The sequence below is a fragment of the Salmo salar genome, chromosome 18 (genome assembly GCF_965601325.2).
Source record: "Salmo salar chromosome 18, fSalSal1, whole genome shotgun sequence".
Taxonomy (NCBI): domain Eukaryota; kingdom Metazoa; phylum Chordata; class Actinopteri; order Salmoniformes; family Salmonidae; genus Salmo; species Salmo salar.
This window is the reverse complement of record NC_138308.1, coordinates 53,531,630-53,557,500: the sequence shown is the minus strand read 5'-3', so window position 1 is coordinate 53,557,500 and position 25,871 is coordinate 53,531,630. Positions and strand designations below refer to the sequence as shown.

Below are 25,871 nucleotides of genomic sequence, written 5' to 3'. Positions count from 1 at the left end.
GAGTAAAGGAGGGGTTTGCAATTAATGTGAAATCTGAGTTTAACACCTCTGAAGTGTTCTCCATTACCAAAGCCGAACATTTTTAATAGCTTGCGGTTTAAGTGAACGGTATATAAGGACTCCCATAACACTGTAGTCGGCAGCTACAGACCGCCCTTGGCTTCGGGAGACGCGCTTAACTCTCTGATGTCCTGCACAAGCTACATGACTCTGAATTCATTCTTTTAGGAGATTTGAACTGGGACATGCTTACATCTGTATCGGACTCTCTTTTAAAGAACTCACGCAATGGGCCTACAAGCCCGAATCCCAGAGCGCCTAACAAATCAACGCTATTGGACATTATGCTAACGAATACCCCTCACAAATACACATGGACAGGGGATATTCTGTAATGATATCAGTGATCACTGTGTAATTGTTTGTGATAGAAATACAATAATAACCAAAGCAAACCCCGTTATATTTTCAAAATACATTTGACAGTTTGATGAGCAATCGTTCTTACACTATTGTTTTTATTTAAACTTTATATAAAAAGGCTTTGCGCGCAGACAGACGCTGCTGACTCAGCTCCAACAAGGCTGCAGTTGACGAGGGCAAGAGGCAGAACAAAAATGCCTTCGTCAAATAGAAGTTTGTGTATTCGTCAAATTTCGTCAAATAGACTGATATCTCAATATAATAGTTGTTATATACAGCATCCACCTTCACATCCAAAGTGTTTGGTTTTGTAGACAGGATCATTGCAACTCTTTATTAACTCAGATCTCAAGGATCAGACATAAATGGACTGACTAGGCACGTCAGTTAAGAACCAATTCTTATTTACAATGACGGCCTACCAGGGAACAGTGGGTTAACTGCCTTGTTCAGGGGGCAGAAAGACAGATTTTTACCTTGTCATCTCGGGGATTCGATCCAGCAACCTTTCAGTTACTGGCCCAACGCTCTAACTGCTAGGCTACCTGCCGCCCCTCCACTCCAACCGCTAGGCTACCCTGCCACCCCTCCACTCTAACCGCTAGGCTACCTGCCTCCCCTCCACTCCACTCTAACCGCTAGGCTACCTGCTGCCCCTCCACTCTAACCACTAGGCTACCTGCCGCCCCTCCACTCTAACCTCTAGGCTACCTGCCGCCCCTCCACTCTAACCACTAGGCTACCCTGCCGCCCCTCCACTCTAACCACTAGGCCAAGCTGCCGCCCCTCCACTCTAACCACTAGGCTACCTAACCTCCCCCCTCTAACCACTAGGCTACCTGCTGCCCCTCCACTCTAACCACTAGGCTACCTGCTGCCCCTCCACTCTAACCACTAGGCTACCTGCCTCCCCTCCAATCTAACCACTAGGCAACTTTCCTTCCCCCCTCTAACCACTAGGCTACCTGCCTCCCCTCCGCTCTAACCAATAGGCTACCTGCCGCCCCTCCACTCAAACCACTAGGCTACCTGCCGCCCCTCCACTCAAACCACTAGGCTACCTGCCTCCCCCCTCTAACCACTTGGCTACCTGCCACCCCTCCGCTCTAACCACTAGGCTACCTGCCGCCCCTCCGCTCTAACCACTAGGCTACCTGCCGCCCCTCCGCTCTAACCACTAGGCTACCTGCCGCCCCTCCGCTCTAACCACTAGGCTACCTGCCGCCCCTCCACTCCACTCTAACCACTAGGCTACCTGCCGGCCCTCCACTCTAACCACTAGGCTACCTGCCTCCCCCCTCTAACCACTAGGCTACCTGCCGGCCCTCCACTCTAACCACTAGGCTACCTGCCTCCCCCCTCTAACCACTAGGCTACTTGCCGGCCCTCCGCTCTAACCACTAGGCTACCCGCCGGCCCTCCGCTCTAACCACTAGGCTACCCGCCGCCCCTCCGCTCTAACCACTAGGCTACCCGCCGCCCCGCCTCTCTAACCACTAGGCTACCAGCCTCCCCTCCGCTCTAACCACTAGACTACCTGCCGCCCCTCCGCTCTAACCACTAGGCTACCTGCCGCCCCTCCGCTCTAACCGCTAGGCTACCTGCCGCCCCTCCGCTCTAACCGCTAGGCTACCTGCCGCCCCTCCGCTCTAACCGCTAGGCTACCTGCCGCCCCTCCGCTCTAACCACTAGGCTACCTGCCAGCCCCTCCGCTCTAACCACTAGGCTACCTGCCGCCCCTCCGCTCTAACCACTAGGCTACCTGCCGCCCCTCCGCTCTAACCACTAGGCTACCTGCCGCCCCTCCGCTCTAATTACTAGGCTACCTGCCGCCCCTCCGCTCTAACCACTAGGCTACCTGCCGCCCCTCCGCTCTAACCACTAGGCTACCTGCCTCCCCTCCACTCTAACCATTAGGCTACCTGCAGCTCCACCTGTACCATAATATTGACAGAGTAAGTCTGATTACCGATGTTGACACTGCCTGGGACTAGGTTTATATGTCATTTGTGTCCATTTGTGATGAGCATGCCCCTGTGAAGAAATGTAGAATCAGTGGAAGGGACAATCCCTGGTTTTCAGATAACTTGGCAGAATGAATTAATAAGAGAGATGTGTCTTGGGGCTCAAGCTAGACAAACAAATTATCCTGTTGGCTGGGCCTCCTTCAGAGTGCTAAAAAACAACAACAAATGAACAGGATTGATCAGGAAGTCCCAAATCAGATTACTATCTAAATGCAGTCACTGAGAACCTAAAACAACCTTACCAAGTTCTGGAAGCTAATCCAATCAGATTACTATTTAAATACAGTCACAGAGAACCTAAAGAAATCAGATTACTTTCTAAATACAGTCACAGAGAACCTAAAACAACCCTACCAAGTTCTGGAAGCTAATGAAATCAGATTACTATCTAAATGCAGTCACAGAGAACCTAAAACAACCCTACCAAGTTCTGGAAGCTAATGAAATCAGATTACTATCTAAATGCAGTCACAGAGAACCTAAAACAACCCTACCAAGTTCTGGAAGCTAATCAAATCAGATTACTATCTAAATGCAGTCACAGAGAACCTAAAACAACCCTACCAAGTTCTGGAAGCTAATCAAATCAGTGGCAGGTTTTAATGTCTCCTCTGGTCTTCCTGACCATTTAATGATGGATTCTAATGAAGTGAAGGATAAAGCTGATATTGTAGGGGTTTTTCAACAAGCACTTCATATCTGCTGGTTCAGTTTTTGATAATGGTGGGGCCCAGGCCTCTAATGTAAAGCTCTGTTACAGTCAACTATGATATAGGCCCTCGTGTGAACCATTTACACTTTGAGCCTGTTTCTTATACTGAGGTCTATAAACCACTAAAGGCTATAGACACTAAAAAGTCTGCAAGTCCAGACAACCTGGACCCCTACCTCTTAAAGATAGCACCCAGTCAAAAGCATAGACACGAAGCAGTCTGCAGGTCCAGACAACCTGGACCCCCTACCTCTTAAAGATAGCACCCAGTCAAAAGCATAGACACTATAAAAGGCTGCAGGTCCAGACAACCTGGACCCCTACCCGTTAAAGATAGCAGCTGGTATCATCACTGAACCTGTGGCTCACATTTTCAACGTGAGTCTCTTGACCAATTCCATACCCAGCATTTAGAAATCAGCTGATGTCCTCCCACTGCTGAAAGGGTGGAGATCCCTCAGAGGCTAATAACTACGGTCCTCTCTCTAAACCCCCTATTCTGGACAAACTCTATGAATCCCTAGTGAACTCTCTATCCTGGCCAAAGTCTACGACTCCCTAGCGAACTCTCTATCCTGGCCAAAGTCTACGACTCCCTATACCCTGGCCAAAGTCTACGACTCCCTATACCCTGGCCAAAGTCTACGACTCCCTATACCCTGGCCAAAGTCTACGACTCCCTATACCCTGGCCAAAGTCTACGACTCCCTATACCCTGGCCAAAGTCTACGACTCCCTATACCCTGGCCAAAGTCTACGACTCCCTATACCCTGGCCAAAGTCTACGGCTCCCTATTCCCTGGCCAAAGTCTACGGCTCCCTATACCCTGGCCAAAGTCTACGGCTCCCTATACCCTGGCCAAAGTCTACGGCTCCCTATACCCTGGCCAAAGTCTACGGCTCCCTATACCCTGGCCAAAGTCTACGGCTCCCTATACCCTGGCCAAAGTCTACGGCTCCCCATCCTGGCCAAAGTCTACGACTCCCCATCCTGGCCAAAGTCTACGACTCCCTATCCTGGCCAAAGTCTACTGCACCCTATCCTGGCCAAAGTCTACGACTCCCCATCCTGGCCAAAGTCTACGACTCCCCATCCTGGCCAAAGTCTACGACTCCCCATCCTGGCCAAAGTCTACGACTCCCCATCCTGGCCAAAGTCTATGAATCTAGTGAACTCACAGTTAAAAAACATCTTAATTGAAAAGAACGTACTGAGTGGGGTTCAGTCTGGATTTAGATCGGGGCACAGCGCCACAACTGCAGCTATGGCAGTGGTACATGACATCATTAATGGACTTGATTAAAAAACAACATTGTGCTGCTCTGTTTGTGGATTTATCAAAGGACTTTGATTCAGTTGACCATGAATTGTTGCTAGTTAGACTCAGAAACATTGGTCTCAGGGGCAGTAAATTGGTTAAGGAACTATATTAACAACAGAACACAATGTGTATATACTGACAATCACAAGTCTTACTGTCTTGAGGATAATAGAGGTGTGTCCCAGGATGTACAGGTAGTTTGTTCTAACCTCTCCTCTCCTCTCAGGATGTACAGGTAGTTTGTTCTAACCTCTCCTCTCTCTGTCAGGATGTACAGGTAGTTTGTTCTAACCTCTCCTCTCTCTGTCTGGATGTACAGGTAGTTTGTTCTAACCTCTCCTCTCTCTGTCTGGATGTACAGGTAGTTTGTTCTAACCTCTTCTCTCTCTGTCAGGATGTACCGGCAGTTTGTTCTGTCAATCCTGCTCGCAGGCATCCTGTGCGCGGTGGGCGGCGACACCCGCAAGACCCGCCTCCAGGGCTCCATCCCCAACCCTTTCAAGGGGAAGGGCAACACCTCAGACAAACGCACCCGTAAACAGGAAATACTTGCCTCCAGCCAGGAAGCTCTCGTCGTCACAGAGAGGAAGTACCTGAAGAGTGACTGGTGCAAGACCCAGCCTCTGCGTCAGACCGTGAGCGAGGAGGGCTGCCTCAGTCGTACCGTCATCAACAGGTTCTGCTACGGCCAGTGTAACTCCTTCTATATCCCACGACACGTTAAGACGGAGCAGGATTCTTTCCGGTCCTGTGCTTTCTGTCGGCCGCAGCGGTTCACCACGCTGACCGTAGAGCTGGACTGTCCCGAACTCCAGCCGCCCTTCAGGCACCGCAAGATCCAGAGAGTCAAACAGTGTCGCTGTATATCGGTCTCCGTCAGCGACTCTGGGAAGCAGTGATTCTCGTCTCCCTCCTGCTTCTCTCTCTCTCTTTTTTTTATTATCTTGGACAATCCCTAGATACTATCCAGATGTTCATCTCACCACACAGGAAACAGTTTGTACAAGACTTGAGTACATAGAACATGCCTTTTACTGACGGGCACATAGAATGAATACATAAAACCGGAAGGGGCCTACTCTTCTTTAGAAGTACTGAGCATGACAGACATTTCTATGGAGCAGCTCTGCGTTGATCATACCAAGCACTCTTTTTTTAATTTTACCTTTATTTAACTAGGCAGTTATGAACAAATTCTTATTTTCAAATGACGGCCTAGGAACTTGGGGCAGAACGACAGATTTTTACCTTGGTCGGCACGGGGATTTGATCTTGCAACCTTTTGGTTACTAGTCCCAACGCTCTAACCACTAGGCTACGCTGCCGTCCCCCCCTCTACATGAGACAAACTGACATTTCTACAACCCAGGCCGAATTAACCCATGACTATATACACTCTGCAGTGTATATGGTCACAGTTCCAGACTGCTTAAGAAGGTGCTTCTCCCATAGACGACAATGCGATAGCAGCTGGGCCTGGTCTACTTAGTTCATTGACTGTATATGAACCAGAGGGGGGGGGAAAAAGCAGAGTGAGACATCTCGCTTCCTCTACCATCTCTGCAGAAACAGACTTACCTGGACCACAGGTCTCCTCCTCAGCCTGTCGGTGAGCGGGGTCGTATTCAAATGGTAGAAAACTGACTGAAACAAAAAGGGACTTGTCCAATACAAAATGCTAAATGTTCAACTACAAAACGTGTTGCTAATGTGCACCCTAGTGAATATGACCATATTCCACAGAGGGACTCTGGGAGATAAGTTGTTGGAGAGACTGACTGGGTTTGTAGTAGACCTACTGCAGCACCAGCCTACCTGGGGTTCCACAGAGGGTAGAAGGTTGTTGAATAGAGACTGACTGGGTTAGTAGTAGACCTACTGCAGCACCAGACTACTAGGGGTTCCACAGAGGGTAGGAGGTTGTTGACTAGAGACTGACTGGGTTAGTAGTAGACCTACTGCAGCACCAGACTACCTGGGGGTTCCACAGGCAATATATCATTCTGTACAAATAAATATCACATTATTAGATTTAGAGAGATTATATCGCTGGCCTTCAAAAAAGAGAAAGATTACAAATCAACCTGCAAACCACAACAAAACTCAGAATTTATTCCTTTTATTGTAGATAAATGACATTGCTGCTCCCAGAAACAAGCAGAGATCCAGTAAGATACTAACACATTTTACAATAATAAACCTTATCCAACAACTCCAGGATGATGATTTAACATGCCGGGGGACAGAAAATAAAATCTTTACAAAAATATGTTACATAAAGAATACAATGCTACTTTACATTGATAAAAGCATTTTTAAATATATTATTTTAGTAACCAAGTCAATTATTTGAATGCACTTTTCAATGTAAACGAACATTCCTTTAGGACTGTTCACCATCTTACATTAACAAAATGTTTATCAAACCAACACACTACATTTCCCATAACCCTCTCTGTCCTCACATACATTAGAAATGTCTTCTTACCGACTCACATGGCATCACTTCAGATAAATGAAAACAGGGAATAAGTTATACATTTACAGTTTTACACCCAAAAAATTGTCATTTATTTTTCCCCCTTCGTTAAGAGTAGAAATATGTCTTTGAAGTGATGTTTTTTTTGTTAAGTGAGTAAAACATGCCCAGAAGTCTGTTCTACAAGCTGTGTCTTCTAGATTGAGTGAACAGGGATCAGAGAAGAGCTTCAGTGGGTAAACCCTCTCTACTCGTCAGGAAGGATACAGACAGCTCTTCTCTGCCGGACACACGAATCAAGTTGAGCTCAACGTTGGACATCATGTTCGTATGCCAAACGGCTCCCTATATAGAACACTATACTATGGGCCCTAATCCAAAGTAAATGTACTTAAATAGGTTAAAAGGGAGCAGTTTGGGACACAAGTCCATTACTCAAGGTTATTATGTTGCTGGAAGAACACTCAGCTAAGGGTAAGAAGCTGATTCCACCCCCCAAATACCACGTTTCATTTCCAATGCTTGTTGAGAACATTCAAGGCAACTTGGTTGGCTGCCAACCATTTGGGGATTAAGAAGGGTCAATAATTACTCTCTCTGTGAGATCAACGGCCTAAAACCAATAACACCGAACATCAACCAGTCAGAGGTTTGCATCCCAAATGGAACACTACATAGTGCGCATAGGTCCCGGTCAAAAGTAGTGTACTATATATAGGGAATAGGGTGCATGGGCCCTGGTCAACAGTAGTGTACTATATATAGGGAATAGGGTGCATGGGCCCTGGTCAACAGTAGTGTACTATATAGGGAATAGGGTGCATGGGCCCTGTTCAACAGTAGTGTAATATATATAGGGAATAGGGTGCATGGGCCCTGTTCAACAGTAGTGTACTATATAGGGAATAGGGTGCATGGGCCCTGTTCAACAGTAGTGTACTATATAGGGAATAGGGTGCCATTTGGGACGTGTCCTGGACAACGGCTGTATTCGTTTTCCTTCTAGAACGTTCTGCTGTGTTTCTCTTCACATACACAGTCCAATGAGGTTGTGTTTTTAATATGTATATACGATCACCGTTTCAGTGAGCCTAATACACATTTATATTGCTTTGGAAAACACACATCTTGTCATGGTATGCAGTAAGCTTGAACAGGCAACATGTTTGGCATTTACAGGTCAATACATCAACTGTAGGGGGTAGGGACTGTGGAGAAGATGACTCCAACCATCTCAACTGTAGGGGGTAGGGACTGTGGAGAAGATGACTCCAGCCATCTCAACTGTAGGGGGTAGGGACTGTGGAGAAGATGACTCCAGCCATCTCAACTGTAGGGGATAGGGACTGTGGAGAAGATGACTCCAGCCATCTCAACTGTAGGGGGTAGGGACTGTGGAGAAGATGACTCCAGCCATCTCAACTGTAGGGGGTAGGGACTGTGGAGAAATGACTCCAGCCATCTCTACTGTAGGGGGTAGGGACTGTGGAGGAGATGACTCCAGCCATCTCTACTGTAGGGGGTAGGGACTGTGGAGAAGATGACTCCAGCCATCTCTACTGTACGGGGTAGGGACTGTGGATAAGATGACTCCAGCCATCTCTACTGTAGGGGGTAGGGACTGTGGAGAAGATGACTCCAGCCATCTCTACTGTAGGGGGTAGGGACTGTGGAGAAGATGACTCCAGCCATCTCTACTGTACGGGGTAGGGACTGTGGAGAAGATGGCTCCAGGTATCTCTACAGCAGGTATCCTTTAGTATGTCCCTGTGGAGAAGGTGGCTCCAGGTATCTCTACAGCAGGTATCCTTTAGTATGTCCCTGTGGAAGTCGCCCTATAAATATAGTTCTGGTATAATGACATCCTCTGACCTCATGGTGTTTCCCTCTTCTTTCTGATTGGATGTTGATGTTTGTGTGTCTGACGAGCTAATAACAGAAGCCTGCAGAGTCGGTCCCATAGAGCAGGCAGGAGGACGGGAGATGGACAGACTGACAGCTGCTTGGAGTCAAAAATAATAGTTTATGTCCCAAATGGCACCCTATTCCCTATGTAGTGCACTACTTTAAACTACAGCCCTATGGATCCTGGTCTAAAGTAGTGTCCTATATAGGGAAAAGTGTGTCATTTGGTTCTTGTTCTAAAGCCTAAGTGATTCATCTGTAGTAGTACATGCAGTCCAACTTGGTTGTTCCTCGTCTCTCTCGCTCGACAGTAAAAATGGACGTCGACCAATCTTAAATCTTCATGCCCAGCTTGGCTTTCTGTGAAAAAAAACATTAAGTTAAATTGTCAGATATGCTTTCTTCAGGTTTTAACTGTGAGTAAGACTCAATCAAGTCAAAAGTCATTGTATAATAATGGCCAATTATATTGTGAGTTCGATCACTTACGATTCCCGAGGCATGCTTGGGTTTGACACTGTAGGTAGCCTTCTCCTTGGCTTGTCGGAAGCACTCCTCTGCCTTCTTCAGTCTGTATCGCAGAAACACAACGTCACACAGCAGTCACATGACACGCAGCAGTCACATGACACACAGCAGTTACATGACACACAGCAGTCAGCTACCATTTACATCTGGGTCATAGTGACGACACACTGCAGTCAGCTACCATTTACATCTGGGTCATAGGTGAAAACCCAGAATGCTCTCCTGATACCAGCTCCATCATCTAGCCAACCTTCCACCACCTTCATACAACATTTGGGGCACCATGGACAGTATATCCAAAAAAACAGTATAATCTCCCTTAAAAGCTCCTGCCGGCCTTCAGCCATGGCGGGCCGACCCACAGGCCCTTCAGCCATGGCGGGCCGACCCACAGGCGGCGGGGCCCTGTGTGCTGCTGGATAATGATTGGTTGTAACAGGATCAGGAAAGGAACTCCATTCCCATCAGGAACAGGGGCTCCCCATTCCAGAGCTGGAGTGGTAAAGACAAAGGCAGACAGACCATAATAGGAGTTCTATTAACCAGCCCTGTGATGCCAAAATTCTGGTGAAAGGCATAGCATAGAAAAAAGTTTTTACCAGATATTGTTCATCCTGATCAGACAGGTTTTTTTTTTTTTTTACATGGACAATATATATTGGAGATAATATACAACAATTACTTGAAACAATTGAATATTATAAAAAAATCAAAGATAACAGATTTTATTAAAGTACGCCTAGAATTTATATTTAAATGCCTGGATTACTTTAATTTTGGTGATTCTCTTATACAGGGGAGAGGGGTGAGGGGGTTAAAGTTATGTACAGCAACCCCAGATGTAAAATAGTAAATACTTCTCATAAAGTATTGAGCATTTAAGAGGTGTAAAACAAGGTTGTCCGTTGTCTCCATATCTATTTATTAAGGCCATTGAAATACTAGCTATAGCTATACTAGAAATCTGGATCCCTGCATAGTCTGAAGATCCTGATCCCTTTTCTAGTCTCTCTGGACTAAAACCTAATTATAACAAGTGTACCATATTACGTTTTGGATCGTTAAAATACAGTGTTTACCAATAAAATGGGTGGATGGTGAAGTAGACGTACTTGGTATTCACATTTCAAAAAATATAAATTAACTTAACAAATTTCAATAGAAAGTTAAAGTTTTTTTAAGATTCTGCAACCATGGAGAGGTAAGTACTTGTCTATTTAAGGAAAAATCACATTGATTAACTCTGATCCTATCACAGTTACTTACTAACTAACTAATGGCTCTGCCTACTCCAGAAGACTAATTTTTTTAATCATATGAGCAAAAAATATTTCACTTTATTTGAAACTAAACGTCCCTGTTAATATAATGAATAGGAGTTTGGGGGGCCCAAAATGATTAAATATCAAAGCTTTAAAAATCTCACTAAAAGCTTCACTCATACATAAGTTATACTTAAACCCAAAATGGTTCTCCAGTCGATTATGAAGAAAGGCTCCTCCTTTGTTCAAACATTGCCTTTATACAGATTACAACTTCTCATTTCCGACTAATTGAAAATAAAATGTTGTATAAAGTACAGCATAGCCCTTAAACAAGCCATACAATGCTGGTTACAATTTCAGTTTTATTCTCCAGAAAAGTTAGAACAAATATTACAACAAATGTTATGGTTAAACCCCAAAAATATACTGATACATAAAAAGAAAAAAATCATTATGGGAAATAAATAAAAAAATTGTATTATATTTGTTAATGATATTATGAATAGAAACGGAGGCATTATGTCACATATGCAGTTATGGAAAATATATGGTAATAGCTGCTCAATACAAATTTACAACCAACTGATTGCAGCACTACCACAAAAATGGAGGTGGCAGATGGAAAAAGGAGAAAGTAGGGAACTTGTTCGCCTGCCATATATTAAAGATACAAATTGGCTGAAAGGAACTGGCATAAATATAAAAATATACCAGTTTCATCCAAGGACAAATATGTTGACAGCTGCACCATACAGGTTGCAAAATAAAATGGGAAGAGATTTTTTAAATGTACCAATTCCATGGCAGATGGTTTATGAACTGATACAAAAAACTACACTTGATTCAACACTTAGTTTTTTCAATTTGAATAATTATATAAAATTATTGCCACCAACAGAATGCTATATATATATATATATATATATATATATATATATATATATATGGGGAAGACAACAATCTCAGCTCTGCAGATTTTGCTGCGAAGAGACAGAATCAATAGATAATTTATTCTGGTATTGCCTCTATGTAGTGGTGGTCCCGTGTGGCTCAGTTGGTAGAGCATGGTGTTTGCAACGCCAGGGTTGTGGGTTCGATTCCCACGGGGGACCAGTACGGGGGGAAAAAAATGTATGAAATGTATGCATTCACTACTGTAAGTCGCTCTGGATAAGAGCGTCTGCTAAATGACTAAAATGTAAAAATGTAGCTTGTTTCTGGTCACAGGTTCAGGAATGGTTAAAAAAAAACAAAATTAAATACAAGAAAAAAATATATATAAAAAAAGAAATCACATGCATTCAAATTAACCTTACCAATAGCAGTGTTGGGTGATATGGAAAGCCCAAGTCAGGCAATAAATAATATAATAATACTCGTAAGAAAGATTTTTGTTCTTTAGCTCACAATCTGTGCATAATATAGGATTAGAAAGGTTTAAAAACATATGTTAAACATCACAGCACAATGGGATAATATCTCGCACCTGGAAACCAAACGAGGTCTATGGTGATAGACGGGATGGGCTGAGAGGGTGGTCTATGGTGATAGACGGGATGTGCTGAGAGGGTGGTCTATGTTGATAGACGGGATGGGCTGAGAGGGTGGTCTATGGTGATAGACGGGATGGGCTGAGAGGGTGGTCTATGGTGATAGACGGGATGGGCTGAGAGGTTGGTCTATGGTGATAGACGGGATGGGCTGAGAGGTTGGTCTATGGTGATAGACGGGGTGGGCTGAGAGGGTGGTCTATAGTGATAGACGGGGTGGGCTGAGAGGGTGGTCGATGGTGATAGACGGGATGGGCTGAGAGGGTGGTCGATGGTGATAGACGGGATGGGCTGAGAGGGTGGTCGATGGTGATAGACGGGATGGGCTGAGAGGGTGGTCGATGGTGATAGACGGGATGGGCTGAGAGGGTGGTCGATGGTGATAGGTGGTATGGGCTGAGAGTGGCTGAGGGGTGGGATTAAAGAGCTGAGGTCTATGGTGATAGGTGGGATGGGCTGAGAGTGGCTGAAGGGTGGGATTAAATAGTTTATGTTTGGTAATGTATTATTGTTATGTGACCGCTTTATATAAAAGTACCATGTATGTCAAATGTATATGTAGCAGAAAAGCTGTAAAAAAAAAAAAAAAAAGAGTTTTCCTCCAAAGAGGAGGGGGGTGGAAGGGTTAATAATGAAGGCTGCAGGGTTTCCACTGTGGAGGGCTGATGGACTCAACCTGGCCTAGTAATATTCTCACAATCTTCAGTCAAACTGCCACAACAAGATATCATGAAACTGAACTACTCTTCCAGTGTGCAAGCAGGAGAGAAGGAACAGAGAGAGGCAGCAGGAGTGGAGGAACAGAGAGCAAGCGGCATCAGTACGAGAGAGAGGAGAGAGAGGAGAGAGAAGAGAGAGGCAGCAGTATGAGAGAGAGAGGAGAGAGAGAGGCAGCAGTACGAGAGAGGCAGCAGTACGAGAGAGAGAGGAGAGAGCGAGCGGCAGTAGTGAGAGAGGAGAGTGAGTGAGCGGCAACAGTAAGAGAGAGGAGAGAAAGAGTATCCTCTTCTTGACAGATTTTAAATTGTAGCCAGATGTTAAATCTCTGTGGTTGGAAGTTCTTAACTCTGACAGCCTCTCTACCCAGCACCTGTCCACAAGCCCCGCGCTTCCCTTCATTAAGTACTGGAGGAGGGGGACTATCCTGCCACCAAAACAGACTTATTTACCAGCCAACACTCCACTCTGACACCTTCTCCCACTAAAGGAGAGGACGGGGAGGGAAGGGAGGAGAAGGGGAGGGGAAGGGGGAGGGGAGAATGACTATCCTGCCACCAAAACAGACTTATTCACCAGCCAACACTCCACTCTGACACCTTCTCCCACTAGAGAGAGGAAGAGGAGGGAAGGGAGGAGAAGAGAGAGGAAGAGGAGGGAAGGGAGGAGAAGAGAGGGGGGAAGGAGAGAGGGGGGAAGGAGAGGGGAAGGAGAGGGGAAGGAGAGGGGTGTGAGGCAGGGCAGAGGAGGGGGAGAGGAAAAAGAGGAATGCTGTGCATTTCATGTCTAATTTCCTTGACCTCCAAACCATCAACAGAATCAGTGATTGTCTCCAGGACCATAAATGGACATGTGTTGTTGTAATGAGACTCTTCTTGACACATTGCCTGCTTTATGAGGGCTGGCTGCCACACCAGAGGACAGCAGTGATTAGGGAAGGGAGCGTGTGTTTGGTGTTTATGTATTCTGGGTGGTAAAAGATAACCGATCTGATATATCTAGAATATATTCCAAGAGGCAGAACAATGTATTAATATAAACCCTGAAACAGAGTATGGAACATGGCTGAGTAAGTAGGGCAAATATTCTTAAACCTTCGACCTGGACACGCCCCCTGGCAGAATCCTTCCCGACCTGGACACGCCCCCTGGCAGAATCCTTCCCGACCTGGACACGCCCCCTGGCAGAATCCTTCCCGACCTGGACACGCCCCCTGGCAGAATCCTTCCCGACCTGGACACGCCCCCTGGCAGAATCCTTCCCGACCTGGACACGCCCCCTGGCAGAATCCTTCCCGACCTGGACACGCCCCCTGGCAGAATCCTTCCCGACCTGGACACGCCCCCTGGCAGAATCCTTCCCGACCTGGACACGCCCCCTGGCAGAATCCTTCCCGACCTGGACACGCCCCCTGGCAGAATCCTTCCCGACCTGGACACGCCCCCTGGCAGAATTCTTCCCGACCTGGACACGCCCCCTGGCAGAATTCTTCCCGGACACGCCCCCTGGCAGAATCCTTCCCGACCTGGACACGCCCCCTGGCAGAATCCTTCCCGACCTGGACACGCCCCCTGGCAGAATCCTTCCCGACCTGGACACGCCCCCTGGCAGAATCCTTCCCGACCTGGACACGCCCCCTGGCAGAATCCTTCCCGACCTGGACACGCCCCCTGGCAGAATCCTTCCCGACCTGGACACGCCCCCTGGCAGAATCCTTCCCGACCTGGACACGCCCCCTGGCAGAATCCTTCCCGACCTGGACACGCCCCCTGGCAGAATCCTTCCCGACCTGGACACGCCCCCTGGCAGAATCCTTCCCGACCTGGACACGCCCCCTGGGAGAATCCTTCCCGACCTGGACACGCCCCCTGGGATAATCCTTCCCGACCTGGACACGTCCCCTGGGAGAAACCTTCCTGACCTGGACATGTCCTTCTGTCCCCTGGGAGAAACCTTCCTAACCTAGACACGTCCCCTGGGAGAAACCTTCCTGACCTGGACATGTCCTTCTGTCCCCTGGGAGAAACCTTCCTAACCTAGACATGTCCCCTGGGAGAAACCTTCCTAACCTAGACATGTCCCCTGGGAGAAACCTTCCTAACCTAGACATGTCCCCTGGGAGAAACCTTCCTAACCTGGACATGTCCCCTGGAAAGAAACCTTCCTAACCTGGACACGTCCCCTGGGAGAAACCTTCCTAACCTGGACATGTCCTTCTGTCCCCTGGGAGAAACCTTCCTAACCTGGACATGTCCTTCTGTCCCCTGGGAGAAACCTTCCTAACCTGGACATGTCCTTCTGTCCCCTGGGAGAAACCTTCCTAACCTGGACATGTCCTTCTGTCCCCTGGGAGAAACCTTCCTAACCTGGACATGTCCCCTGGGAGAAACCTTCCTAACCTAGACATGTCCCCTGGGAGAAACCTTCCTAACCTGGACATGTCCCCTGGGAGAAACCTTCCTAACCTGGACATGTCCCCTGGAAAAAACCTTCCTAACCTGGACATGTCCCCTGGAAAAAAACCTTCCTAACCTGGACATGTCCTTCTGTCCCCTGGGAGAAACCTTCCTAACCTGGACATGTCCTTCTGTCCCCTGGGAGAAACCTTCCTAACCTAGACAGGTCCCCTGGGAGAAACCTTCCTAACCTAGACAGGTCCCCTGGGAGAAACCTTCCTAACCTAGACATGTCCCCTGGGAGAAACCTTCCTAACCTGGACATGTCCCTTGGAAAAAAACCTTCCTAACCTGGACATGTCCCCTGGAAAAAAACCTTCCTAACCTGGACATGTCCCCTGGGAGAAACCTTCCTAACCTGGACATGTCCCCTGGGAGAAACCTTTCTAACCTGGACATGTCCTTCTGTCCCCTGGGAGAAACCTTCCTAACCTAGACATGTCCCCTGGGAGAAACCTTCCTAACCTAGACATGTCCCCTGGGAGAAACCTTCCTAACCTGGACATGTCCCCTGGGAGAAACCTTCCTAACCTGGACATGTCCCCTGGAAAAAAACCTTCCTAACCTGGACATGTCCCCTGGGAGAAACCTTCCTAACCTGGACATGTCCCCTGGGAGAAACCTTCCTAACCTGGACATGTCCCCTGGGAGAAACCTTCCTAACCTGGACATGTCCTTCTGTAGCTCAGGAGGTCTGAAGGCCAGGGGTTCTACGTATCAGGCATAGGGTTGCAAAACTACAAGTAGTATACCAAAGTTACCAGAATCTTCAGTAATTTTCATAATTGACAGAAAATCGCTGACAATCTATCGCAACTTTCTTAATTTATATTTCAATAACAAAACACATTTTTTCATAAAGTTTTCCTTTAAAAATAAATAAAATCTGTGTCCATATTGTCCATGAGTCTCCAGTAGATAGACCAATATATGGTTCAAGAGAAAAGAGCCTGATTAATGAAAAGATGTAAATCAACATTTAGATTTCTTAATGATCGCTGCACCTCGTCCTAACGATAACATGTCCCGATTGCCTACCAGTCTAACGCCAAAACAACCACAACAAATACGCACCGACATCGTCAAAGAAGAAAATATTTCATGTTGAAACCCTTTTTATTCAAACACCAATGTTTATTCACCAACCTGATGGTTTATATTTAGGATAAATGTTGTACAGCTTTTGTAACATTCGTTTGTTGTTGAAAATCTTATTTTAATGATTTCATATATTGGACGTGTGATAAGGCCACACACAGAGAGGGCCAGAGATACACATTTTATTTAACCAGGTAGGCTAGTTAAGAACAAGTTCTCATTTACAACTGCGACCTGGCCAAGAATAAAGCAAAGCAGTGCGACACAAACAACACAGAGTTAGAGATAAACAAGCGTACGGTCAAGCGTACTACATGACCGGGACGATGGTGTTGATGTGTGGCATAACTTTCAAAGCATTTCCATGGTGACAGACGTGATTGCTACAGGGACGACAGTCATTTAGGCAGGTTGCCTTGGAGTTCTTCGGAACAGGGAAAATGGTGGGAAAATGGCAGGGAAAATTTACAGACTGGAACAAGGAGATGTTGAAAAATGTCAACGAAGACACTTTCTAGCTGGTCTGCACATGCTCTGGAAAAACGACCCCTGGTATTCCGTCTGGCCAAGCGACCTTACGAGTCTTACAAACACAGTCGTCCATGATGAGTCAATGTGAGTCAATGAATGCAGAGAGGACAGCCTCTGGTGAATACAGTATTAGGGTCAGAAGTGTTACCTATTAGAATGCAGCACAGGGGTCAGAAGTGTTACCTATTAGAATGCAGCACAGGGGTCAGAAGTGTTACCTATTAGAATGCAGTACAGGGGTCAGAAGTGTTACCTATTAGAATGCAGCACAGGGGTCAGAAGTGTTACCTATTAGAATGCAGTACAGGGGTCAGAAGTGTTACCTATTAGAATGCAGTACAGGGGTCAGAAGTGTTACCTATTAGAATGCAGCACAGGGGTCAGAAGTGTTACCTATTAGAATGCAGTACAGGGGTCAGAAGTGTTACCTATTAGAATGCAGTACAGGGGTCACAAGTTTTGCCTATTAGAATGCAGTACAGGGGTCAGAAGTGTTGCCTATTAGAATGCAGTACAGGGGTCAGAATTGTTGCCTATTAGAATGCAGTACAGGGGTCAGAAGTGTTGCCTATTAGAATGCAGTACAGGGGTCAGAAGTGTTACCTATTAGAATGCAGTACTGAGGTCAGAAGTGTTACCTATTAGAATGCAGCACAGGGGTCAGAAGTGTTACCTATTAGAATGCAGTACAGGGGTCAGAAGTGTTGCCTATTAGAATGCAGTACAGGGGTCAGAAGTGTTACCTATTAGAATGCAGTACTGAGGTCAGAAGTGTTACCTAATATAATGCAGCACAAGGGTCAGAAGTGTTACCTAATATAATGCAGAACAGGGGTCAGAAGTGTTACCTATTATAATGCGGTACAGGGGACAGAAGTGTTACCTATTATAATGCGGTACAGGGGTCAGAAGTGTTACCTATTATAATGCGGTACAGGGGACAGAAGTGTTCCCTATTATAATGCCGTACTGGGGACAGAAGTGTTCCCTATTATAATGCCGTACAGGGGACAGAAGTGTTCCCTATTATAATGCCGTACAGGGGACAGAAGTGTTTCCTATTATAATGCAGTACAGGGGACAGAAGTGTTTCCTATTATAATGCAGTACAGGGGTCAGAAGTGTTACCTATTAGAATGCAGTACAGGGGTCAGAAGTGTTACCTATTAGAATGCAGCACAGGGGTCAGAAGTGTTACCTATTAGAATGCAGCACAGGGGTCAGAAGTGTTACCTATTAGAATGCAGCACAGGGGTCAGAAGTGTTACCTATTATAATGCAGCACAGGGGTCAGAAGTGTTACCTATTATAATGCAGCACAGGGGTCAGAAGTGTTACCTATTAGAATGCAGTACAGGGTCAGAAGTGTTACCTAATATAATGCAGTACAGGGGTCAGAAGTGTTACCTATTAGAATGCAGTACTGGGGTCAGAATTGTTACCTATTAGAATGCAGTACAGGAGTCAGAAGTGTTACCTATTAGAATGCAGTACAGGGGTCAGAAGTGTTACCTATTAGAATGCAGTACAGGAGTCAGAAGTGTTACCTATTAGAATGCAGTACTGGGGTCAGAAGTGTTACCTATTATAATGCGGTACAGGGGACAGAAGTGTTACCTATTATAATGCCGTATTGGGGACAGAAGTGTTTCCTATTATAATGCAGTACAGGGGACAGAATGTGTTCCCTATTATAATGCAGTACAGGGGACAGAAGTGTTTCCTATTATAATGCGGTACAGGGGACAGAAGTGTTCCCTATTATACTGCAGTATTTCGGTCAGAAGTGTTCCCTATTATAATGCAGTACAGGGGACAGAAGTGTTACCTATTATAATGCAGTATTGGGGTCAGAAGTGTTCCCTATGAGAATGCAGTATTGGGGTCAGAAGTGTTACCTATGAGAATGCAGTATTGGGGTTTTGAAGTGTTACCTATTATAATCCAGTATTGCGGTCAGAAGTGTTACCTATTATAATGTAGTATTGGGGTCAGAAGTGTTACCTATTATAATGCAGTACAGGGGTCAGAAGTGTTACCTATTATAATGCAGTATTGGGGTCAGAAGTGTTACCTATTAGAATGCAGTATAGTGGACAGAAGTGCCCTCTGCAATTGTGGGAAAACAAACAGTTAATTTGCCTGAACAAACCAACCCAATGGGAACAAGATGATGATGTGATTGACTCCTGATGTTGTCTTTACAAACTGCTTCCCTCCTCTCCAGGTTAATGCCCTGAAACCATGAGACCAACATCTGTACGTCTCTCACAGGGCACCGCGGCGTCACACACACACACCCTCTTGTACTGCTGAGCAGCGCAGGGACGTTCTCTATGCATTCAGGGTAACCTGAAACGATACATTATCGTGCCAGACCCAGACAGAAACGATACATTATCGTGCCAGACCCAGACAGAAACGATACATTATCGTACCAGACCCAGATAGAGAGAAGCTAGATGTGTGTGATCCCTTGTCCTTTAGTGGTTGGTGGTTTGTAATGTATAATGTAACAAACAGTACCTCATGGTCTGGGCCTCATTTCTACTTTGTTGACTCTGTATTATCAGGAAACCTCATCGAACCACTGGAAGCTAACCGGACCAGTCTAGGCTCTGTCCCAAACGGCACCCTACTCCTGAAAGGACACTTGGTCAAAAGTTGCGCACTATATAGGGAATAGGGTGCCATTTGGGACACATCCTTAGTAGTCTTTTTAATATTGGGGTTGAATACAGAGATGTGGTTGAGTGGACAGGTTTGCCTGCTTTTTGAATGGATTTTAAATGAGACAGATATTATCTGATATTAAACATAAGGGGCACGTTATGGGAGATCACGGTTCAACCAGGGGTGTAACAACAGTGATGGAATACCAATGGAACAGAATAGGACACACACACACACACACACACACACACACAGACCACTGCAAAATAAATACTGTCTCTGTGAGACCACTCGAAAAGCATGTGTGGTAACTAAAAGTTGCAATGTGTTACTTTTTGGGCGACCCAAACAAATTCACAAAGATGTGTTTGTTATAGATCTGTTATTCTCGTTGAAAACAAGTCTTCAAAAGCGGTAGATCTGCTCTATGTGCACTCTATGCTTCCATTAAGTTTCATGTCAGACTTTCGGGTTTTTAAACACCAGCTTCAAACAGCTGAATGTACAATATTTTTGTTAGGAAAAATATGTTTAGATGGTAGGATGATTCTCTACACTGAAGACCGAGCAGAGTCAAGCTGGTAGAAAGGCCAGCAGTGATGAGAGTACAAATCAACCTCTTAGAAGATAAATACACTTCAAGTGCAAACAGTATAAAGCCCCATGAAGCCCTATAAAGCCCCTATAAAGCCCTGGGGAAAACACATTTATCTGTAACATTCCTACTTTTAAAAACAGAGAAGAAAATCATGTTTCCAACAAGTCAATCCTGATGCCTTTCTGATTCCTGGAAAGTAACCAAAACGGTCTCAATGACTTTCACTGAGACGAAGCACCAGTCTTCAATACCATCTACTGCATCTGGCCTACGCCGTTCGGCCATCACTCATTCATATATTTTTATGTACATATTCGTATTCATTCCTTTACACGTGTGTGAATAAGGTAGTTGTGAAATTGTTAGGTTATATTACTTGTTAGATATTACAGCACGGTCGGAACTAGAAGCACAAGCATTTCGCTACACTCGCATTAACATCTGCTAACCATGTGTATGTGACCAATAAAATATGATTTTGATTTGAATTCTTACACAGTTACCTGTACATAATAAACTCATGATCGAATTTTAAAAACATCTGGGTGTTGAAAAAAATATACAAGACTGGTTGGTACCTTTCCTGTAGGATCATCTTGTTCTCTTTCTTCCACAGGTCTTTAAAGTCGGAGGAGAAGTCATGCCACACAGAGAAGAAGGTGTTTGGGGAAACCTCCTTCTCTCCCATCTTAGCCTTCACCTGGTAGAACACGGTTAGCTCCAAGAATCTACAACACAACATTATGGAATAACCAATACAGACGGAGGGTATAGAAACACAAACATAGAACTTGTTTAAGGATGTGGAAATAAATACTTTAGGCTATTTCATATTTCAAATGAGGTATTCATTAAAAAAAGGGGTTTCCCAGAATATAGAGCTTTACTAGCTAAAAACTCTACTTTAATCCAAACTGTTAAACTATGCTGTTATGTTGGTCAACAACACTGTCCATCATAACTACGTTGGTCAACAACACTGTCCATCATAACTACGTTGGTCCACAACACTGTCCATCATAACTACGTTGGTCAACAACACTGTCCATCATAACTACGTTGGACAAAAACACTGTCCATCATAACTACGTTGGACAACAACACTGTCCATCATAACTACGTTGGACAACAACACTGTCCATCATAACTACGTTGGACAACAACACTGTAGTAGTTAGTTGGGTAGTTATGTTGGACAACAACACTGTCCATCATAACTATATTAGACAACAACACTGTCCATCATAACTATACTGCTCAAAAAAATAATGGGAACACTTAAACAACACATCCTAGATCTGAATGAAATAAATAATCTTATTAAATACTTTTTTCTTTACATAGTTGAATGTGCTGACAACAAAATCACACAAAAATAATCAATGGAAATCCAATTTATCAACCCATGGAGGTCTGGATTTGGAGTCACACTCAAAATTAAAGTGGAAAACCACACTACAGGCTGATCCAACTTTGATGTAATGTCCTTAAAACAAGTCAAAATGAGGCTCAGTAGTGTGTGTGGCCTCCACGTGCCCGTATGACCTCCCTACAACGCCTGGGCATGCTCCTGATGAGGTGGCAGATGGTCTCCTGAGGGATCTCCTCCCAGACCTGGACTAAAGCATCCGCCAACTCCTGGACAGTCTGTGGTGCAACGTGGCGTTGGTGGATGGAGCGAGACATGATGTCCCAGATGTGCTCAATTGGATTCAGGTCTGGGGAACGGGCGGGCCAGTCCATAGCATCAATGCCTTCCTCTTGCAGGAACTGCTAACACACTCCAGCCACATGAGGTCTAGCATTGTCTTGCATTAGGAGGAACCCAGGGCCAACCGCACCGGCATATGGTCTCACAAGGGGTCTGAGTATCTCATCTCGGTACCTAATGGCAGTCAAGCTACTCTGGCGAGCACATGGAGGGCTGTGCGGCCCCCCAAAGAAATGCCACCCCACACCATGACTGACCCACCACCAAACCGGTCATGCTGGAGGATGTTGCAGGCAGCAGAATGTTCTCCACGGCGTCTCCAGACTCTGTCACGTGCTCAGTGTGAACCTGCTTTCATCTGTGAAGAGCACAGGGCGCCAGTGGCGAATTTGCCAATCTTGGTGTTCTCTGGCAAATGCCAGACATCCTGCACGGTGTTGGGCTGTAAGCACAACCCCCACCTGTGGACGTCGGGCCCTCATACCACCCTCATGGAGTCTGTTTCTGACCGTTTGAGCAGACGCATGCACATTTGTGGCCTGCTGGAGGTCATTTTGCAGGGCTCTGGCAGTGCTTCTCCTGCTCCTCCTTGCTCAAAGGCGGAGGTAGCGGTCCTGCTGCTGGGTTGTTGCCCTCCTACGGCCTCCTCCACGTCTCCTGATGTACTGGCCTGTCTCCTGGTAGCGCCTCCATGCTCTGGACACTACGCTGACAGACACAGCAAACCTTCTTGCCACAGCTCGTATTGATGTGCCATCCTGGATGAGCTGCACTACCTGAGCCACTTGTGTGGGTTGTAGACTCCGTCTCATGCTACCACTAGAGTGAAAGCACCGCCAGCATTCAAAAGTGACCAGAACATCAGCCAGGAAGCATAAGAACTGAGAAGTGGTCTGTGGTCCCCACCTGCAGAACCACTCCTTTATTGGGGGTGTCTTGCTAATTGCCTATAATTTCCACCTGTTGTCTATTCCATTTGCACAACAGCATGTGAAATTTATTGTCAATAAGTGTTGCTTCCTAAGTGGGCAGTTTGATTTCACAGAAGTGTGATTGACTTGGAGTTACATTGTGTTGTTTAAGTGTTCCCTTTATTTTTTGGAGCAGTGTATATTAGACAACACTGTCTATCATAAGTATGCTGCTCTTTTTGACAACACTAATTGCTTAAACACAGAAGAAAAAACAGACACAAAAAAAAACTTAATTGCTACCCACTGGACATAGACGTTGGTCACACGTCATTTCAATGATTCAACAACGTTGATTCAACCATCAACGTTGATTCAACCATTGCCCAGTGGGTATAGAATGTGTGAATATCTGTTAAAGTGGCAGGTCCAGGTGTTATGACTGCATTGAAACGGTTCCTTACAACTTGTGAGTGTCGCTGAGCTGCATCTCCTGGACCTCCAGGTCAGATTTAGCTGCAAGAGAGAAAACATGAAAGACAAGTGGTAAGTAGGAATTCTCATCTCTCAGTCAGGGTAGAGGTTGGGTAGTAGCTGGGTAGTAGTTGACAGGTCTCAGAACAGCCTGGTCTCTCAGTGAGGGTAGTTAGTTGGGTAGTTAGTTGGGTAGTTAGTTGACAGGTCTCAGAACAGCCTGGTCTCTCAGTGAGGGTAGTTAGTTGGGTAGTTAGTTGACAGGTCTCAGAACAGCCTGGTCTCTCAGTGCGGGTAGTTAGTTGGGCGGGTAGTTAGTTGGGCGGGTAGTTAGTTGGGCGGGTAGTTACAATGTAGAAAACCGTAAAAATAAACTAAAATCCTTGAATGACTTGGTGTGTCCAAACTGTTGACTGGTGCTGTACAGTAAACAATACGATCTCTGTGGTCCCTCACTAAACCATCCTATTGGTCTACAGGTGGAACCTATTGCTTTACACAGAGACCAAGTTCAAATGGACCCCTATTAGTGCACTATATTAGACGAGAGTCCTGGATAGAAGTAGTGCACTATATTAGATGAGAGTCCTGGATAGAAGTAGTGCACTATATTAGATGAGAGGCCTATGGACCCTGGATAGAAGTAGTGTACTATATTAGATGAGAGGCCTATGGACCCTGGACAGAAGTAGTGCACTATATTAGATGAGAGGCCTATGGACCCTGGATAGAAGTAGTGCACTATATTAGATGAGAGTCCTGGACAGAAGTAGTGCACTATATTAGATGAGAGGCCTATGGACCCTGGATAGAAGTAGTGCACTATATTAGATGAGAGGCCTGGATAGAAGTAGTGCACTATATTCAGTGAGAGCCCTGGATAGAAGTAGTGCACTATATTCGATGAGAGCCCTGGATAGAAGTAGTGCACTATATTAGATGAGAGTCCTGGACAGAAGTAGTGCACTATATTAGATGAGAGTCCTGGACAGAAGTAGTGCACTATATTAGATGAGAGTCCTGGATAGAAGTAGTGCACTATATTAGATGAGAGTCCTATGGACCCTGGATAGAAGTAGTACACTAGGGAACAGGATGAATTCTGGGATGCCTCCTAACCATTCAGCAGAGCAACAGTTTTAGACCCGTTGTTACTACTTTGTAACGGGCTTGTAACTAAAAGGTGTAATTAAAGCCGGTTCATTAAATCATAGTATGACGACGTTAGACAGGAACAACATATCTTACAGCAACATGAGTTCCTCCAGTTCTTAACGGCAGGATGTGATGTCATTCTAATTAGCGTGTATTCTTTGGAAGTGCTATTGCCTGCCTGGTATTACACTAAATGTCCAGCTCCAACGGAAAACCCTTTAAAAATCACAAACAACGTGTTCCGGAATTTGTTTGTGACGGTTGAGAATTAACTTCTATCCCTGTGGTTGGTTGCATGGTCAGATAACCCGTTAACACGGTCTGGTTTAACCTCATATTACAAACCACCACCACCACATGCAAACAAGCTTCTACGACAATTCTATCTGGACTGGAGTCGGTCTCTTCTTGTCACGGCTTCAGACAGACAACCTTTACCTCCCAGTCAGGGAGACCTGCACCGAGACAAAGCAACCATTTAGATTGCCATTTCAATGTAAAGTGTGTGGGTGCTGTCATACATATAGCCTACGACCCGCTTGGAACTTCCTGAATAACTATGTTAGAGTGCAGTCAGCTATGGGACCGGTGGCCCCTCCTTCAGGGGATGAAGTAAGGCCCCCTCCTTCAGGGGATGAAGTAGGGCCCCCTCCTTCAGGGGATGAAGTAGGGCCCCCTCCTTCAGGGGATGAAGTAGGGCCCCCTCCTTCAGGGGATGAAGTAGGGCCCCCTCCTTCAGGGGATGAAGTAGGGCCCCCTCCTTCAGGGGATGAAGTAGGGCCCCCTCCTTCAGGGGATGAAGTAGGGCCCCCTCCTTCAGGGGATGAAGTAGGGCCCCCTCCTTCAGGGGATGAAGTAGGGCCCCCTCCTTCAGGGGATGAAGTAGGGCCCCCTCCTTCAGGGGATGAAGTAGGGCCCCCTCCTTCAGGGGATGAAGTAGGGCCCCCTCCTTCAGGGGATGAAGTAGGGCCCCCTCCTTCAGGGGATGAAGTAGGGCCCCCTCCTTCAGGGGAAGAAGTAGGGCCCCCTCCTTCAGGGGAAGAAGTAGGGCCCCCTCCTTCAGGGGAAGAAGTAGGGCCCCCTCCTTCAGGGGATGAAGTAGGGTCTCCTTCAGGGGATGAAGTAGGGGTCTCCTTCAGGGGATGAAGTAGGGGTCTCCTTCAGGGGATGAAGTAGGGGTCTCCTTCAGGGGATAAAGTAGGGGTCTCCTTCAGGGGAATCAGGGGTTGCAGTGGGGTATCAGGGGTTGCAGTGGGGTATCAGGGGTTGCAGTGGGGTATCATGGGTCAGTGCCCTGGGTGCTCTCTGACAAATTGATCCCAGTTGTGGGTAAAAA

General features: G+C 46.0%; 2 protein-coding genes across 2 annotated transcripts in view; one reads left to right on the top strand and one right to left on the bottom strand.

Annotated features, from left to right (window-relative positions):
* The window catches only part of LOC106577436 (gremlin-2), a 41,027-nt gene extending 34,486 nt beyond the window's left edge, over positions 1 to 6,541 (top strand). The window contains exon 2 of the mRNA XM_045711449.2: positions 4,879 to 6,541. Within this exon, the coding sequence (XP_045567405.1) occupies positions 4,880 to 5,383 (504 nt within the window). The 5' untranslated portion in view covers position 4,879 and the 3' untranslated portion in view covers positions 5,384 to 6,541. The remainder of the gene's footprint in view (positions 1 to 4,878) is intronic.
* A 46-nt stretch (positions 6,542 to 6,587) lies between these two features.
* Positions 6,588 to 25,871, bottom strand: part of LOC106577438 (uncharacterized) — a 135,982-nt gene continuing 116,698 nt past the window's right edge. The window contains exons 12-15 of the mRNA XM_082964550.1: positions 23,371 to 23,422; positions 20,863 to 21,012; positions 9,358 to 9,439; positions 6,588 to 9,228 (exon numbers count right to left, since the gene is read on the bottom strand). Of these exons, the coding sequence (XP_082820676.1) occupies positions 9,202 to 9,228; positions 9,358 to 9,439; positions 20,863 to 21,012; positions 23,371 to 23,422 (311 nt within the window). The 3' untranslated portion in view covers positions 6,588 to 9,201. The remainder of the gene's footprint in view (positions 9,229 to 9,357; positions 9,440 to 20,862; positions 21,013 to 23,370; positions 23,423 to 25,871) is intronic.